The sequence below is a fragment of the Erpetoichthys calabaricus genome, chromosome 15 (genome assembly GCF_900747795.2).
Source record: "Erpetoichthys calabaricus chromosome 15, fErpCal1.3, whole genome shotgun sequence".
In the NCBI taxonomy this organism is placed as follows: domain Eukaryota; kingdom Metazoa; phylum Chordata; class Cladistia; order Polypteriformes; family Polypteridae; genus Erpetoichthys; species Erpetoichthys calabaricus.
In genome coordinates, this window is record NC_041408.2 from 31,139,747 (window position 1) to 31,157,248 (window position 17,502).

The following is a 17,502-nucleotide window of genomic DNA, read 5'->3' on the forward strand; positions in this document are numbered from 1 at the left end:
AGCGGTCTGTGTGGCATAGTGCGCCGCGGCGCCGCAGAGTCAAATGCAGCGGCTTCCCAGAGTCAGTAGGTGGCGCCAAAGGAGTCACGGCTCCAATAACACAGAGCTCAAAGGCGCCTACAACGCGTTTCTGAAACACTACATGCAAGAGAGGCACAGATCCAAAACGAATAATCCACTGTGCCACCAGTCAGTGTGTATAGGTTGGAGTATGCTTCCTAACAGTAAACGACTACTACCTAACGACACAGCCACAGAACAACAAAGACAAGACCGCATGGATAAACACAATACACGGAGGCTCCTACGACACGCTTCAGACACACCAGAAGCAAAGACGTCACGGCTCCACAATGAAAGAGCTCAACTAAATACAAACACAAGCCCATACGGCTACGACCTGCAAACGAGCCCGTATGGATAAAACAAATGAACGACAGTGCCCACACAAAGACACTGCTTTAGTACAAATATGTTTATTTAATTAAATGAAAACTTTACCATGGCTACGACCTGTAAACTAAACCTGAGGTAAAGCGTGCATGCCAGGTTGTACAGCCGCCCAAATGCAACCGCCCACACCACCACATATACCACGTTCGTTTAGTAATTTAGCCCTCCATGCCCGGATCTGCCGCCATGGCCACTTCTTGCTGACGACACAGCCATAGAAAAACAAAAACGAGACTGCATGGCTAAAAACAATAAACGAAGGCGCCTACAACTGAGTCACAGCTCCAAAAAGAAACCGCTTTAGTACAAATATGTTTATTTAATTGAATGAACTTTCCCAGGACGCACCCACCCTCCATGATATTTCATCCCTCCAAGTATCGGAGGGAACAGAAAGTGATTGCCATTCTTGGATTTGCGATTCTTTCGAAAATCGCGGGCTTGCTGGTAGAAGCCTGAAAACAAAGTGTAGAAGCTGCTCGGGTGCCTGTTTAAGGCATGCAGATGAAGGTCTCCAGAAGATGAGTGGTGTAGATGAACAGCACCGCTGAGCAATAGGGTGGACTGACAAGTGAAGAAGGGGAGGTGTCTTGAGAGGAAAAAGACGGCATTGACATGTGCTGTGTAGATAGAGCTGTGAAGTGGAATGAAGGAGAAACATTCTGCTAAAAAACTTGCTTCCATGCACAACACCTGTTTCAAGTTGTATATTAGTTTTGATCAATTGAAATAGAATCCCTTTTGATTGATAATCTATCAGTTCCACAACCTATACATGTAACTTTATTGTCTATCATTGTATGAAGATAGTATGGATGTATTAGATTTGGAAATTTGGCATCCCATTGTCCAACTTGTAGTGAGACAGTGGGAGTGATATGAAGTTTTCTCATGTAACACAGATGGTGACAGTTACAATGATGTTCTAATATTTATGACAAATGTGCAAAATCTCTCAACCAGCATTACCACTTGCAAATTGTTAGCTGCATCAGAATTTTTTACATGTATATTTGAAGTTTACAGAAATGGTGTATTATTTGTTAAATCTGGGGTAAACAATTGGCCGGTTAAGACTGGTCTTCAGAAGAGCTTTAAGCATTTTGATTTTTAAGAACCTATTACTACTATTGATCTTGCTCAAACTTAATATTGGTTACACAATTGCCACCAAGTACATTCTCTTGCTTATCTCTGTTGTTTCCTTCACAGTACCAAGAAGACACCCAGTGAGGGCAAGTGACTTTGCCTCTTCCAGTTCCTACCTATAAAGCCTGCTGCTGCCAAAAGGAGGCTTTCAGTTTGGAAAACACTGCACCGCAGGAAGGAACACATTGCAACCCGAAAGAACGCACCCATTTACTTAGCCTGACAGCTTTCTTATTTTGTTTTTGTCATTCATTGCACTGGCATGTACAGCTGCCCTTTTCATTGATTTCTTTGGACTGAATTAAATGGACAAGACTGAGTTGGTACCCCAACATTTCTCTGTGGAACTTGCAATACTTCACTTGACCACAGCATGTTGGGGTGGGTTGTTGTTTGGTTATTATTTATTATATCTATATCTCTCTATTATAATAAAAAAATCTTGGGGAGAGAGACGAGACATGACTTTTTCAGAGAGACACTTTCATGTCCTGCAACACGAGACTTTGTGCCAAAAGATTTAACCACACCTGGGGCCGGAAATAAAAGACAAAGTGCAGATGACAAAGTAGAACATCGCAAAGAATTCAAAAACGTTGGTGTAATACACATGCAGAGCAGGTTAGAGATAATGGAAGTATGAAAATTTGAAAGTCTCAAAAAAATGATAGTAAAGATCGCATTAGTGCAAACAAACGGAAATTATTACTTGGTGAAATAACGGAACAGCGAAAAGAGATTGAATATATTGTTCGGATTTAAACTTTAATTCGGAGACTTGTAGATCGTCTAATTCGTGTTGCCATCAAGGAAAAGTAGTGTTTCTTCCCAGTGAAGAGGCGTATCCACGAGAATTAAAAGATTTGTTGTTTGGTGAAAGTGAAATCCCGCGAGAGAAAATTTCAAGCCCCGCGAGACAAGACTTTATGCAAAGAGATTTGGAAAAGTCCTGCCCACATCTAAAACATTTATAACCACACACATTGCTCAATCGTTTCTCATTTGTGTGAATGCTATTGTTAGACAAAGTTCTGTTTAGAGAGAAAGCAACGATATTCACTCATGGGCAGTTATACGCTGCGTTGTCACGATGTAATTCCAAACACGGAATCAAAATTCAATGCAATATTGATGAAAAGGTAAAAGTGAAAAGAGATCGAATATACGGACATAGGTGATATGACAGAAGTATGTAGATATTGTTTGGTTTTAAACTTTAAGTCGGAGACTTATATATCATCTAATTCGTGTTGCCATCAGGGAAAAGTAGTGTTTCTTCCCAGTGAACAAGCCTATCTGCGAGAATGAAAAGTTTTGTTGTTTGGTGAAAGTGAAATTCACATATGCGAGCCACAGAGACGTGAAGCTGCCGGTGCGTAGCGCAGGCAGGGGGGGTTGGTGAGCAAATATATATATATACAGTATACATATATGTGTGTGTATATATTTTCTTTTATTGAGCTTCTGTAAATATATTTTCTGTAAATATACTTTGCTTTTAATTTCCCCTTGGGAACAAGCAAAGTATATCTAACCTAAATCTTATCTAATCTCAAAACTGTACTAATAAAACAGGAAAACATAAGCAACATGAATGTCAAATGTCCATATTGTTGTGCATTGAAATGGACTGATGAACCACCTGGAATGTGTTGTAAAAGTGCAAGAATAAAATTGCCACCTGTCACACGTGCGTCTTGGGGACATCTTAAAGGCTGTGGTGGTGGTAATTCCTTGTTGATTCACAGGGTGATACTGCATTCTAATGTCTCTTCTCTTTCTCCCTCTGCAGGCCGGATGATTGACAACCTCACCACCTCTAATGAAACCTCTGGTGTCCATGCCTCTGGACCTGCCTCTTCCACCCTGGCCTGTATTTAAAGGGAAGTTTTGTCATCTTGGATAGTCTAATTTGAGACACGTGTCCACACGACCTTTACAGTATACAGGGTTGCACTGTCACCCCCAAATCTTTATCTTTGGCTTTGTCCTCTTTTACACACCTTTTGCAGACTTACCAAGGCCTATTAAAAGTCTAGTATTTGGTTTACACTCAGACTTAGACCAGTTTCTCAGTGGTGTAAGAAAATATAATAGTACTAGTCAACCCACAGCGTAGCATACGCTGCATACTTATGTATTGATGGGTGAACACTTCCTGAAAGACACAGTTGTCCAAATGGGGTGGGTTTGAGGATACGAATGTGAGTGAACGAAAAGATGGAACTCTGGAGAGAGCAACATACAATTGTCCGTGACTGAAAACTGGTTTTGGCAGATACAGGCAAAATCTTTTTGAAAGTTTGTCCCTGCGCCTTATTAATTGTCATTGCAAAGGCCAATCTAACAGGAAATTGTCTGCGTGTAAAAGTAAAAGGCAAATTTGAATCTGATGGGGTCAGGGAAATCCGGGGAATATGAACAGTTTGTGAGGTAGCAGCTGTGATTGTTTTACACTCTAGTACATTGCGGTGAATGCTGAGAACAGTCAGTCTAGTGCCTTCACAGAGACTTCTTGCTGGCATGAGGTTTCTGAGAAGCATGACGACTGAACCAATTTTAAGTTTGACTTTATGAGGAGGCATGCCAGTGGGAGTAATGGCTGCCCGGCGGGTCATGGGAATAACGCTGCCGGATCGCCAGTCGGCATCGTTTATGGTCGGAACTACGACGGTATGTGATCTTCTTCAAACCTCCGACTTTTGTTCTTGATTAATGAAAACATTCTTGGCAAATGCTTTCGCTCTCGCGCGAATTGTTAGCTGTGTAGTGCGTGTGCCATGGTCGGCTGCTTAGTGAATTGTTGGTGGGTGGGGCTCGGTCTTGCGTGCGTCTTGCTTGCCATGGACTTAGTGAATTATATATATAGATGTTTAAATTACATCAATTGGTGCAAAAAGAGTAAACAAAAGAAATTTCATGCCATATTTTAAAGTACAAGGACAGGTGTCACATCGTTGTTTTCAGAAATTTCCCAGGTGAAGCTAATGGAACTAAAGGATGTGTCAAACTCCTACACATAAAGCTGGTCAACTCTTACAAAAACAAGACTCAATCTGCACTGCTGACAGCTCAGTTGTCTTATTTTTGTTGGTTTCTGCCTGGCATGATGAGGCTCAAGTTAGCTACTTATTCAGCTGGCCATGTATTGGTTGATGACCTCCTTAGTAAATGACCATGGGAAGGGATCTTACTAAGACAAGTTAAGATATGGGCCAGTCCAGCATTATCCCCCACTTCCAAGGGCTGGTCAATACAAAGTTCACAGACCTGCTGCTTGACACAAATACCTTCTGTTTCAGACTGCTGGCTTTATGGCCAAGGGTCAACTCCTGTAGTCTTCCATTTTACCTAGGTATTACTGGAGAGGGGCAAAGAATACAAATGGCAAAGCAATAGATGCTTTTATGCTTCTGTGGGTGGTGCAGTTGTGCCCCATGGGGTGATAGATGTTGGCTGCAAAAGACTTTACAGAGGTGATGGGGTCCCATGTCTTCAATAAGTGGCATTGATATTTTCAATAAAAATCTACAGTTAGCTTTGGTCGGGTTGCCGAGAGTCACTCCATGGGTGGGGTAAGTGAAGGGTACCCCCATCTTCACTTTAGTGGCAGATTGCAGCATTCTCAAAAACTTTAAAGTAACAATCATTTGTTTTTGAGTTCAATAGGTGGCAAAGTCTGAAAGTGCGTTATGTTGGTAAGCTGCACAGCACTCAATTGTGCTAAGCAACTAGAGTTGTTGGGAAGGAAGCAGCTGAGGGCAGGCTGACTTAGTTGAGGAAGAGCTACAATCTGTTGAAGGGGGCTTTTTTGTACTGTATATGCAGCGGATAACATTAGTGATTGTTATTTAACTGGTAAAAAAAGTATGAATTAACATTAAGCCTTCCTAATTTGGGGGTTCATAAAGAATGTAATGATTTACTTCATGAGGTACAACTTTATAATAAGAAGAGTTGTATCAATTTAAATATTTAAAGTCTAAATATTCTCAACTGTAATAGAAGTTTGTCATTTTTCAGCCTTTAACAGAGGTCCACTGACCTTGAAATTGTCTAGAATGATACCCCACATGCTTATGTTTGAAAATTGCCATTTTTAATCATTTAGGAGTGTCTCTTAGAGGGCTAGGACCACCAGTAAAGAATCAAATATCAAAAATATTATACTTGTGACCAGCAACCTTGAAAAAGTTTTGTAAGAAAAAAAAAAATCGGACATGAATGTCAGAAGGCCTTGCGCCCTAGGAACCAAGTTACCCGAACTATTCTCTTACATTTCAGTAATTATTTAACTCTCTGATGCTGAATTACGGTATTTGATGGTTCCTCTTGAGTGCCTCTTTCTCTTGCACCATTTGGCTCATAAACCAATCGGCACATCGTCATCTCATAACAGGCTTAAGTTTTAAGTTTGCTATTTTTTTATCCAGCTGTTTTAGTTCTAACCCGTCCTCAAGAAACTGTGACACACAGTCATCATCGAGAGATTGTTGTTTTCAGTATCAGGGGAGTAGTCGAAAAACGGAGATCGAAATTTTTGACTAATCTAAAGCTTTCGCTCATCTTGAGGTTGGTGCAAAGCATAAAGGTGTGTATTTGACCCCATGTATCCCATTACGGAGTGAACTCCTGAGGTTTGCTGATGTGGCATGCACAGCTTTAAACGTTTGTCTGTGAAAACACCTATTGTTTTACTCTTTAGCATAAGATTGTAATTTCCTGCCCAAAATATGGTCCAAAAATGAGGGGTTTTCGGCCAAAGTTTTACATAAAAATACATCAAGACGTGTCGAGCGATATATCATATGTGGGGAGTTTCGCGTAGGAACAAGGGGAAAAAAAGTAATTTCAGAGCATTCATAACTAATTCTTATGTACACAATAATAGTTCCCAAAAAAAAATGTGTTGTGCAAACTGAGATGCCCTCATCCTCCCTGTAATGGAATATTTTGAAAACGCAGGTAAACGTAATATTTTATGAAAAAATGTTCAGTACTCAAATTGAACGTGTACCTTTAAAACGCGCGTCACGCTACCCTAACTGGCAGGGTATAAAAAGTACACCTGGTTATTAATCAAACATTAAGTTATCCACGTTATATAATTCAATTTCGAAACGCACGCAAAATGCCGCCTGCCTAGATGGTGAGAGTAAGTCGAAGCTGTACGTGTACGTAAGTCAAAATCGGACCAACCCAGGAGCATCAGCTCAATTCCACCTCCTACCTTGGGAATTCTCTACCCAAGAATTTAGTAAAGACATTTCCTTGACCTCAGCAAGTCAGCGAGAAGGTCAACATTAATGTACCAAGAAGCGGATTGGCGGATACAACCCGAGCATTTCGCAAGCCTACGTTTGTCAAATTCGGATTGGCTGTCGCACTTCCGCAGACGTAGGGGCGGTCGTCCAAACCATACGCCATACGTACCGTCAAATGGGCGGTGCCTCCAAATTCTTCCTAATTGGTTAGAAAAATGAAGTGGCCGGGCACTGAGATTCTGCTTTTGGCGATTGGGTGAAGGTTAACGTCGCTCAAGCTTTTACGACACTTCCTATGAGCGAAGTGGCTTAATTTGGAGGGCTTTTGGACACCTTTCCTGTATCGTTTGTTTATTTATTTTAGTGTATAGTCCAGCAACAGGATGCTTTTTCTTTCACGTTCTTAAACATTTTAACTTACTGTAGCCATTTTATTTATTTAATTATTGGTACCGGTGCTTCCTGTTGATGACATTATATTAATTGTAAAAAGGTGGGTGTTGAAATGGTTTTAAAAAAGCGCTGCACGTAAATGTCTTTTTGTATACAGTATTAGCTTTATAAGGTGGTGTGTTCCATTAAGCCAGTGCCTGAAATTGATGTGGGTTTAAGGAACTATAGCAGCAAGTTGATGGGGTCGGCTCATATGTAACTGTTTGGAGTACAAATATTAACCGTAAAAAGACTTTCAGTCCTTATACATTTGTATAATTACCACCCCTCCACCCCCGACCGATTCTTTTAGAATCCCCCATGGCTTTTTGAAATATAAACAGTTCGAAAAGTCTGCATGCTAAATTAGCTCGGAAATTCTATGAGAATATCGGAGCGACAAGCAAAGATGCGACAGAATGCATGTAGTTTTTTTCCCAGCAAGTGGAGCGGGGGGCGTTGTGTGTGTTTTTCCTCGACGTTCCCTCTGAACCAGCCCATTTAGACGGTGACGTGGGATATTTATCTGAGAATGAGGCGAGGCGGAATAGCGGCCAGTCCAGGAGGAGATTTCTCGTCTGATTTCATCTGTTTGAATATTACTAGCAGATAAAGTGGGGTGGCACATTGGAGGGGGCAGGCCCACGCTGGGGTAGTGTGTGTATATGTGTGTGTGTGTTTGGCTAGTTCCGATCCGGACTTATGTAAATGGCCATTGGCTATGTCATTTGCCCAGAGTAATTTCAGAGTGGGAGGAGAAACTATGAGGAACATTTAAAAGATTTTTTTTTTTTTGCTTGTTATAGCGTTTTTGTGAGGTTAAAAAAATAAAAAGATCAACTGCAGCTTTAACTCGCACCTCACCGATCGTCTCTCAGGCTTTTAGTTGCGGGATAGTGGCGACATACAAGTTATCAAATTTAAAAGGAAAAAAAAGTTGGTTTCTTTTAGATCATCAAAGCAGGAATACACCAAACTGATGATTTTGTTAATTTATTTCTAATGCCAATACTTGCAAGCCGTTGTCAAGTTGTCAGCTGATCCTTCCCATAAATTCATCGCAGGGACACACTCTAACCAGTGGAAATATTATTAATTTTAACTGGAAAGGGGCAACACAGCTTTTGACATGTCCATTTATATTGAAGGTAAGTCACGTTATTTTTCAAGTACTACTATTGAAGAAGGAGGAATCATTAATCATAAAGAAAAAATGATTTTCAAAGTCGACACTCTAACATCACAAATAAAGACGCGATCGATGGCTTACAAGGATCTGTGTGTGTGATTCGTTTTGTTGTGCGGTTTATCGTGAGTACACTGATGCTGAGAAGATTATGCGCAAGGTCATATTTCTACGGACGACTGGTGAAATCTGGTGCTTGAACACACGCGGGTTGGACCAGTTAGATAGGTGGTGGTGAAAAGGTTGTTTAGCTGTCCTGCGCAGGGCATCTCACCGCAGTGCTGCCTCGGCGGATGCTCTGCTCTGGAGCACATTGCTTACCTGGCAATCCTCGATATCATTTCACTTGAAAGCGTTGTGTTTTTATCTCTATTGGATTGAAGCAAACCAGGATGATAAACGTTCTCCCGGCAATGTGAAGTGTTACCGAGTGCCTCTCAATGTTATACATAACAAGCATGTTCCGTTTAATTAACAGTTTTCTCAGACTTGACAGCACGCTGAAATCATCTATCATTAGTCTAAACCGACACATCCCAAAAAGCTGATTTTTGTATACAGTCTCTGGATGTGTCAATAACAGTAGAAATTAACTGTTTTGCGGCCTTGTATGTCGTATAAAAACGTAAGTTGATAGAATGGATGCTGGATTTGGGTTATCCGTGAGCGTAGCGTGCGTTCTGTTTCGGTGCACTCCGTATTCTTTTAGCTGCTTTCAGGCTGTGTCTCTGAACTTGTTAATCCGAATTCACCGATCAGTTTCACTCGAATTCAGTTACACTTGGCAAACAACCTTACGGGTTGTCCGGCATGTCTTACTCCATCCCTTAGAGATTAGATTTTTTTTATTTAGCCCAAGCAGATTCCGACCAGATGCCTTTGGAATTAACCCTTTAAAAATGACTAATATAATACAAGACTGAGTTTTGCGTTCAAATACACCACTATTGGGACATTAGCCACAATAAATATATTGATAAAACTGTTCAGTCAAAATGAGGGTCCACAATTAAATAAAGCTATATAAACAAACCGTTTTTAGTTGCAAACTTCAAAAAGTGGGATACGTTGAGTAAAGACCCCTAAAATGTGACTGTACTGTGCACCTTTGCTCAAATCAACAGATTCAGATGATATGATTTCTTAATTTGTTTGAAGCACCTGTCAGTGAAGTGATGGTCAAGACATCCTCCTCAATAGGCTCTACTGGCACTGTGTATTTTGTATTGAACAATCTGGCTTACAGTAAGTAAAGGGATTAAAGGTGTAGTGAATTTTTAAGGTGCTTTGATGCAACAACCATTTTAACCTTTAACAACATCCTCCATTAAGTGCTCTGCACTCTAAAGCCGCATTCCATAGAGGTCATTTGTTCAGAAGAAAGGGAAAATAATTAGGCCTAGGAATAGACCCACCTTATTCGCTGTAGGGCTGAAAGCTGCACCACTCGCAGCTTAGTCATAACCATTGATTCACTCTGGGGTTATGAGTAAAACTGCAACAAGCATGCAAACATTTATGCCATATTTCAACCATCCATCTTACAAACCCGCTTATACAAAGTACTTGTAAAATGTTTGGGGTGGTGTGCACTATATTAAACCTTCCTATAAAATAATGTTTATGTATAGGAGAAAATATGCAAAGATACATTAGCTTATGCTGGATACATTTACACAAATACACATTTATATTATTTATGTAGTGTGTCAAAATCCTATGGAAGTGGATGTTGAATGTCTTGAACTAGCCTGTTCACAAAAGCTCAGTAAGGAAAATTCTCTTTTAGAGCAGAGTTTTCCATAGGATATATATTTGTGAACACTGTAAATAAATAGCATGCCATGACATGGCATATACTGAGAAGCATGATTGATTCAGATTACAAGACACTTGGTCATTAATGCAGTTTTGGTCATTGACCTTGTTGGTTTGTTGTTTTTTTTTTTGCAGCATGGAAAGTGTAAATCAACACAATTTGAGAAAGTAGATGACATAATTTGTGATTAATGTACTGAACTAGCTTGTTACATTATGGGTGTTTTGTTTGCTTCCTCAGGCATGGGGTTAACAGATGTATCACACAGTTGTGCTTTCTTCCTACTGATCACATCAACTTTTAGTTTAATTTGTTTTCTTTATTTTCATCTTTAGGAACAGTAAAAAAAATAAGTTGAAGGTTAAGTTTATTGATTTTCTTTCAGTAAATATGTAGTTTATTTTTAGTATTTTTCTGTTACTATTTTGTATCTTTAATTTCATTGAGTTTTGAGAGTGTCTTGTAAGAATAGGACTGTATAAGAACATCCTCCATAAGAACAAATTGAACTGAATTCTGCAGGTTTGTCATGTCCTCCAATAAAGTAGTAGTGGTGTAGTGTAACAGTTTTTAAAGTATTGAAGTATAAATTGCACAGTTTGTGGCATACTCTCCTTCCAAGCCCGTAATTTAACCTGACAGTGCTCTAGTTGTAAATATGTAGGTAAAAAATAAACTGTCCTGTAACGTTTAAGTTGCCATAGATAAAAGCCTCAGCTAAATAATCAAAAGGAAATGTAATGTAGCCATTACAAGACAGCAAAATGTTATTGGGTTATCTATATCAGTACGGAGCTTTGGCTAACAGTCTTTCATATTAAGAGTGGAGTAATTAGTAGCAGGATTCCTTTCTTGAACCGTAAGAACATTTGTGCTGTTGACTCAAGTTTCTGGCTTCTTTTCAAGATGCTTATTGGAATTATGACATCTTGGGCTTTTTTTGATTCATAAAGTAAGCTACCTCGACCCAATTTAATGTATTTGGATGGATGATTTATATGCTTCCATCATCCAAGCATCAACTTTGAAGTCACTCTTTTATTTAGTGATCAGGCACTTAAATCTAAATGCTTGCTTGGAATAAATTGGTTATGAATAATCAAATATTCTAGCGCAAAGTGTACACCATAAGAAAAGTTTTGTGTCTAGGGAGAAGTAAATATATTGTCTTTAGATTGCCAAAATCTAATGGGAAGGATGTAGTATTTGTGTTGAAGCCACTCGTTTTGTTTTGTTTTGTTTAGTTTATTATCTTTTACTGGCTGCCATCAGAGACTTGCTTATTTTGTTTCTCTTTCCTTCCAAATATATTCAGCATGTTCACTTTGGGTCAGCATAATACAGATTTTGTTCCTTCTTTGGTGTTTGGGATTTTGCATTTTAATTTATTGTTTGACCATTTTGTCCTGAAGCCTGAACGTTTTATCTGCAGTTTTGTTTGTTTACATTCTATTTACCTGCCAGAACTTAAAAACTCACTTTTGATAACAAAAGAATATCTGTTTGCTTAGATGAGTTTGAGTATGTCTTGTTAACACAGGTATCTGTAACAGAGTTAACAGAGACTAGATCTTTCTAGAACTACAGTATTTAAAGCCATTTATGCCTGCCTTCTCACGGTATGTCATTGTATGTTTGTGGGCACATTTCCTTCCATCTACGCTTTAAAACATCTTGTTGTCTGTTGGACATGCAGAAGCTGCAAACTATGACCTTACAATTACATTTGTGAAAGTGCAAATTTTCCTAAGTTAATATTAAGCATCATTGAACAGTCACTCTGTCTCTTTTGTAGGTTTAGGTAAAGCAGGAGGGATGTCACAGTTTCAAGAAGTAATTCGTCAAGAGCTGGAAAACTCCATGAAAAATGAGTTGGAAAAATTGCAAGCAACTGCTAGTGAGGTGGATTTGGGGGTATGTTATCTAAAGTGCCACTCATCTTATTTTTGTGGTTTGTATGACATTTTTGAAAAAACAATTTAAGTATAGAAAATATTGTATCATAAAGAATATTCATGATTGCAGTAGTACACCAGAGTTGAGCCTTAGTCACACACACAGCGTTAAGAACAACCATAAAAGTTAAAGAAGATAAATCGATAAAACACAGTGGAAGGCAAGTAGCGGTTTTTGGTTTACTTGCCTTAAGAGGTGATGAAGGGTATTTTTTTTAATTTTACTGTTTTTTTGTGAACTGAATTATTTTATGTACTACTTTTTTATGGAATAGTTCTACATATTTTAGTTGATGACAGTAAGTTATACACATTCGTACCTGTTTTCTTAATCATATTTAACCTCCAAAGCATATGATGATGGTCTGTCCTCTTAATAAAACTCTTTCATCCTCAAAAACAAAAATTACACATAATCTTAGGAGTTAAATCTTGAAGATCATCAAAGACCATTGTGAATAACTGAGTGTTATTTTAAATGCAACTTTTGTAAAATTCAGAGGGTTCCTTAACCTCACATTGCCCACAGGCCAAAAAAAACAAAGGATTTGCATTGTTATGCCAAACTAATATCTTTATTTTAAATGATTTAAGCATAAAATTGTTGCTTTTATTTCATAAAAAATAAGTATGTATTTACCTTCTGTTAACTCGGCAGATTAAATTGTGCCTTTCATGTCTTTTGGATTTGTTTGGCAGTGTTATTCACACTCTTGCTCAAACCATAAATGCATATGCTTTTTACTTGCTCAAGTGATATTCAGCCTTGTTCCTGTTTAACGTATTTCATTCCAGTATAAATTATTCTTCAGATTTCATATCAGAAATGTCTCAACCATATGTGTTTAAAATATGGTTTATATAGAATTAAAATCGGTTAATGTCTAATTTTGTACTTTTAAGTCAATATTGGTTGATGTTGAAGCTAATATGTTATGCACATCGATAGACAGATATAAAATGGAATATGTATTTTTAGTAAATCCGTTCTTTAAATGTTTGAAAAGATACTACATTCCAAGTGTCCTTGTCTATGTGCACCATTCCGTGGCTGTCAAGGCTGTACATTGTAGGCAAATGGCTGCACTTCCACTTAGAGAATTTTGAAAATGTTCTGAGATAGTATGTTTTTGTATTTCATACAGTTAGATTTTGAATAGTGGGAAGACTGATCTCACAATATAGCTGGTATGCCTGGAATGGAATTACAGTTGATTCTTGAAAGATGAGCAGATACATAAAGTGTTCCTCTTTATTGTATATGGGATAAATGATTTTGTATTTTAGTGTGAGCTTGCAGAAGGCGTGTGTAACACTTCAATTTATACTTGTGTAGGTTGTTAAGAAGGATTTTGAGGGATTCAAGCAACTGTTCCATAGATTCCTGCAAGAGAAGGGTCCTTCTGTGGACTGGGTGAAGATTCAGAGACCACCAGAAGATTCAGTAAGTTATACCTTGTCATTTCTGAAATGGAGATGTATGTGTGTTTCCCTTTCTGTATTTTTCCTGGTTTTAACTGTAGAGCTTCCGTAATGTTGTATTAATTAATAAATGTTTAATCAGTTATAAGTAGGCCATAATTAACAGGAATAAGTGGCTGTTAACTGTGGCACAGTATGTTACTTTTTTTTTTTGGCGGCTAGCTCTAAGTAACTGAGTATTATTCAAAGTTAAATGGGAAATAGACAAGTTGTGATCAGGCTAACCACAGGCACAAAAATGTAGAGTGCATAAAGTGGCAAATGAAACGGAAGAACAGAATTGCTGTTTGCAGAGCCTACTGCATACCAAGTACCATATATGAAAGTGTGCTGCCAACAGTAGTAAGTGCACTTTATTAGGCTTAAGGATTCTTTGCTTAATGGTCGAAACATACATTATGTTGAAGTTTCAGGGATATTAAATGAGTTATGCGCTGAAAAGTACGACTTTGGTTTTGTGTAGTGCTGTATAGATTATGTGCAGTGTGTGTGTATATAACCATTGTCTCTTGAGCCTTTTTAGTTTAAGCAAACAGAGATTAAAAAGTGACATGATTGAAGTTTTTAAAATTATGACAGGAATTAGGACAGTGGAACCCAGGTATTACTTCAGATTAACGGAAGATTTCTCTTGTGGTTAAGAAGCTGGATTATTATTGAATCAGATCTGTTCATGGGAATAGGCATCTGTTTCTGACTGTTAAATTGTCTTGGAAGCTGACAACTCTTCCTCTGAATAATTAGAATACAGAATTTGTATGAGTTCATCCATTTTATGAACCTGCTATTTACTTAGGCCAAGAAGCTAGAGAAAATTCCTGGGCTAGATGCTATGCCATTTTCTTAATGTATATAAAGGGCTAGAATCGAATAATTGTCAATTGCTGCACCTGTTTTCATGCTCATTCTACTCTCTTTCGTACAGTTTTTTTTCTTTCTCCCCCCAAAAATACTTGAATCATAGATGTGCATTCTATAAAAACTCTTTGCCAGAAAAAAATAAATATTAGCAGAGCAAAGTTCAAAGCAAGGTATGTACTATTTCACTTTTACCGACTCTGACAGTTGTTGAAAACTCGGTTTTACTGCTGCTTCATTCCTGCTTTTGCTGGTGGACAATGACAGCTATGAAGTGGATTGTGTATTGTAAAGCTTGGTGGTTACCAGGCTTAAAACTTTCCTTTTAGATTGATAGCAGCTCCCTTATTTCAGCTTCATATTTTTATACAATTTCCTACAAACTAATTGTGCCAAATATCAGTCTGATTTCTGTATAATGAATGAGCTAGTTGTGAATGTTTCTACATTATCAACAAAATCACTTAGAACATTTTTTTAGTCTTTTCAATGTTAGTGTCTCCTGATTATGGCAATTATGACATTCTGAGTTTTTCTGCGGTGAAAGTTTGAATATAACATATACAAACATGATTCATTCTCTAGAAGTACAGTATGCTCCATGTGGATTATTACAGCGTTGACTTTACCCAAGATACTGTATAGTTTGAACCTCTAATTACTTTAAATTAGTTAAATTCAACTTTGTACAAGCTGGCAGATAAATATTTTAAAAATGGAAAAATGTAAACGTATAAAGTTTTTAGTGCACTTATTTCTGTTTCCCAAAAGGGTCCTTCTAAGACCTTCCTATTTTTCATACACCACTCTCACACTTTTGCACCATCTCATCAGTGATACAAGAAAAACTGTGAAACACTTCTTCCTTTACTCGCACTTAGTCTTACTTACTTTTTCCTGTGGTAACATGATAAAGAAGGAGACATGTGCATCCCATACTCTAGTTGTCTTACATTTGCAACAACATATAGTAGCTCAAGAAAGAGTGAGACACACTTTAGTGCTGTCTTTTGGCTACTATAACAACAAAGAGCCACAGATACACTTCCCATTCTATTGTTCTGCTCTAGTTACTGCATATATCTTTCCATGTATAGGCCTTGCCTGGCTGAGATTTTTGTGAAACAAAGCTGCCTTATTAGTTAGATTGTATTGGATTTGTCTGGACATATTTGTGTATCTACATACTTGTCATGTTAAAAAGTGTCGACAAAGCTAAGATTTTGTGTCCTTGACTGACGATTTGTCATTAAATTCCTGGTGCTGGCTGCATATGTCAGAGTATTTTTTTTTTTTTTGGGATTTTGGGAGGACAGAGTATATTCCATGCCATAGTGTGTTTGAGGAATGGTTTTAACTAAGTCATGTATTTAATAACTAATTTTATTTGTGTAATTTACCCTTTAAAGTAAGGAAAGATTTAATAGTACTTTATTTATTTATTAAAATTGATTTACTGCCATCGGTCCAGTCCTCCGTTCATGTTTGCTGGTCAACAGTTGTAATGTTTTGCAAGGCTAACTTATCATGTGGCATTAAACGGCATAGTGAGTGCCAGTAAATGGTTCTGCCTCAAATTGAATTACAAAAAAACTTACGAAACAGATACTTACAGTAACACAGTAAAAGACTGTTTTTAGTTTTTTTTTTAGTTTTTTTTTTTTTTAACTGTCAACTCCTCTGAGAAAATGTACAGAAATAGGGAAAAAAAGAAAAATGCTGAATTGGTTTGATATGATTGTAGTCAGCAATGCATCTGATTTGCCTGGACGGCTAAAAATGATTCTTAGAGGTTGTCAGTGGCAAATAAAGCCTGTAGACTAGTGACATTCTTTGTTGACTGATATTCATCAGATAAATCGCAGAGGAACTGCTTAACATTCAGTTTACTGTAGTTTCATTTTGTATAGTATTCTTCACTGAGTGCAGGCTTGGAACACTGTATCAAGTTCACAGGTAAATAGGATTACTGACTTTACAAGTTACTCTATACAAAACATGTACAAATGGTCTCTCTGCAACAGGGGTCAAATGTGTGGAAATCTCAAAGTTATTTGTGTACGTGTAGTACATAAATAGTAAGGTAAAATGTATGGGGTTGCATCCTAAATTTAGGAAACAATGACGCGAGACTAAGATGAGAATTAATTTATTTCAGTGTGTAGCACCACCCCCTCCCCAAGCCTCAATTTGTAAATGACATGATATAAATAGGATCGACCTTATAAAGTATGTGAGGTCCTCGTAAGGAGTTATAGCAGTTGAAATATCTTTTGTGAATAGGTTGACATTCAGCAGAGAGGCCTGGTTTTTCATACCACAAGTAAGGAATCCTGCTTATTCATTTAATGAATGTTCTAGCCACTGAAATTGTTTGTGGGTCTTTTTTTCCCAGTTCTCAGTGTTTTGGAAGAGTATGGATGCAAAGATTAAAACTGTCAAGTTTAATTTTGGTTGGGCAAATTTTGAGCAGATGCGGCAAAGTCTAAGGAGTATAGACAGGGATAAGCTTTTAAGTGTGGAGATAGTTGAAGAGCAGTGGAACAAGTTTAAAAACAATTTTAAATGTAATGCAGGACTGGTGCATACCTAAATTTGGAATTAGCAGGAAATTAAAAAAAAAAAACTGCAGTTAATAAAGATTCTTGGTAATATCTTCACTTGAGCTCAACTTTTCCTTACCCTTAATGAGAACAGCCTTGAATATACCCAGTTGACCATTTTGAGTTGTTCAATTGTTGAACTGAAATTATTTTTCAAGTTCTTTCTAAAGTCCCCCAACACATGGGTGTTCACTTTAACTGCTGCCTTATTGGCATATTGGTACCCCTCAGCAAACCATTTCTTTGACTTCCCAGATACAGATGAAAACATTCAGTTGGATCAGATAAGACTCGCAATGAG

General features: G+C 37.9%; 1 protein-coding gene across 2 annotated transcripts in view; it reads left to right on the top strand.

Annotated features, from left to right (window-relative positions):
• The first annotated feature begins 7,153 nt into the window (after nt 1-7,153).
• ugp2b (UDP-glucose pyrophosphorylase 2b) overlaps nt 7,154-17,502 on the top strand; it is a 62,066-nt gene continuing 51,717 nt past the window's right edge. Inside the window, exons 1-3 of one of the 2 annotated variants that reach the window (XM_028820793.2) lie at nt 7,154-7,359; nt 12,099-12,217; nt 13,595-13,702. In XM_028820793.2, the coding sequence (XP_028676626.1) occupies nt 12,119-12,217; nt 13,595-13,702 (207 nt within the window). In that variant the 5' untranslated portion in view covers nt 7,154-7,359; nt 12,099-12,118. Of the gene's footprint in view, nt 7,360-7,843; nt 8,447-12,098; nt 12,218-13,594; nt 13,703-17,502 lie in introns of those variants that run through there. The other variant, XM_028820792.2, reaches the window with a different exon arrangement.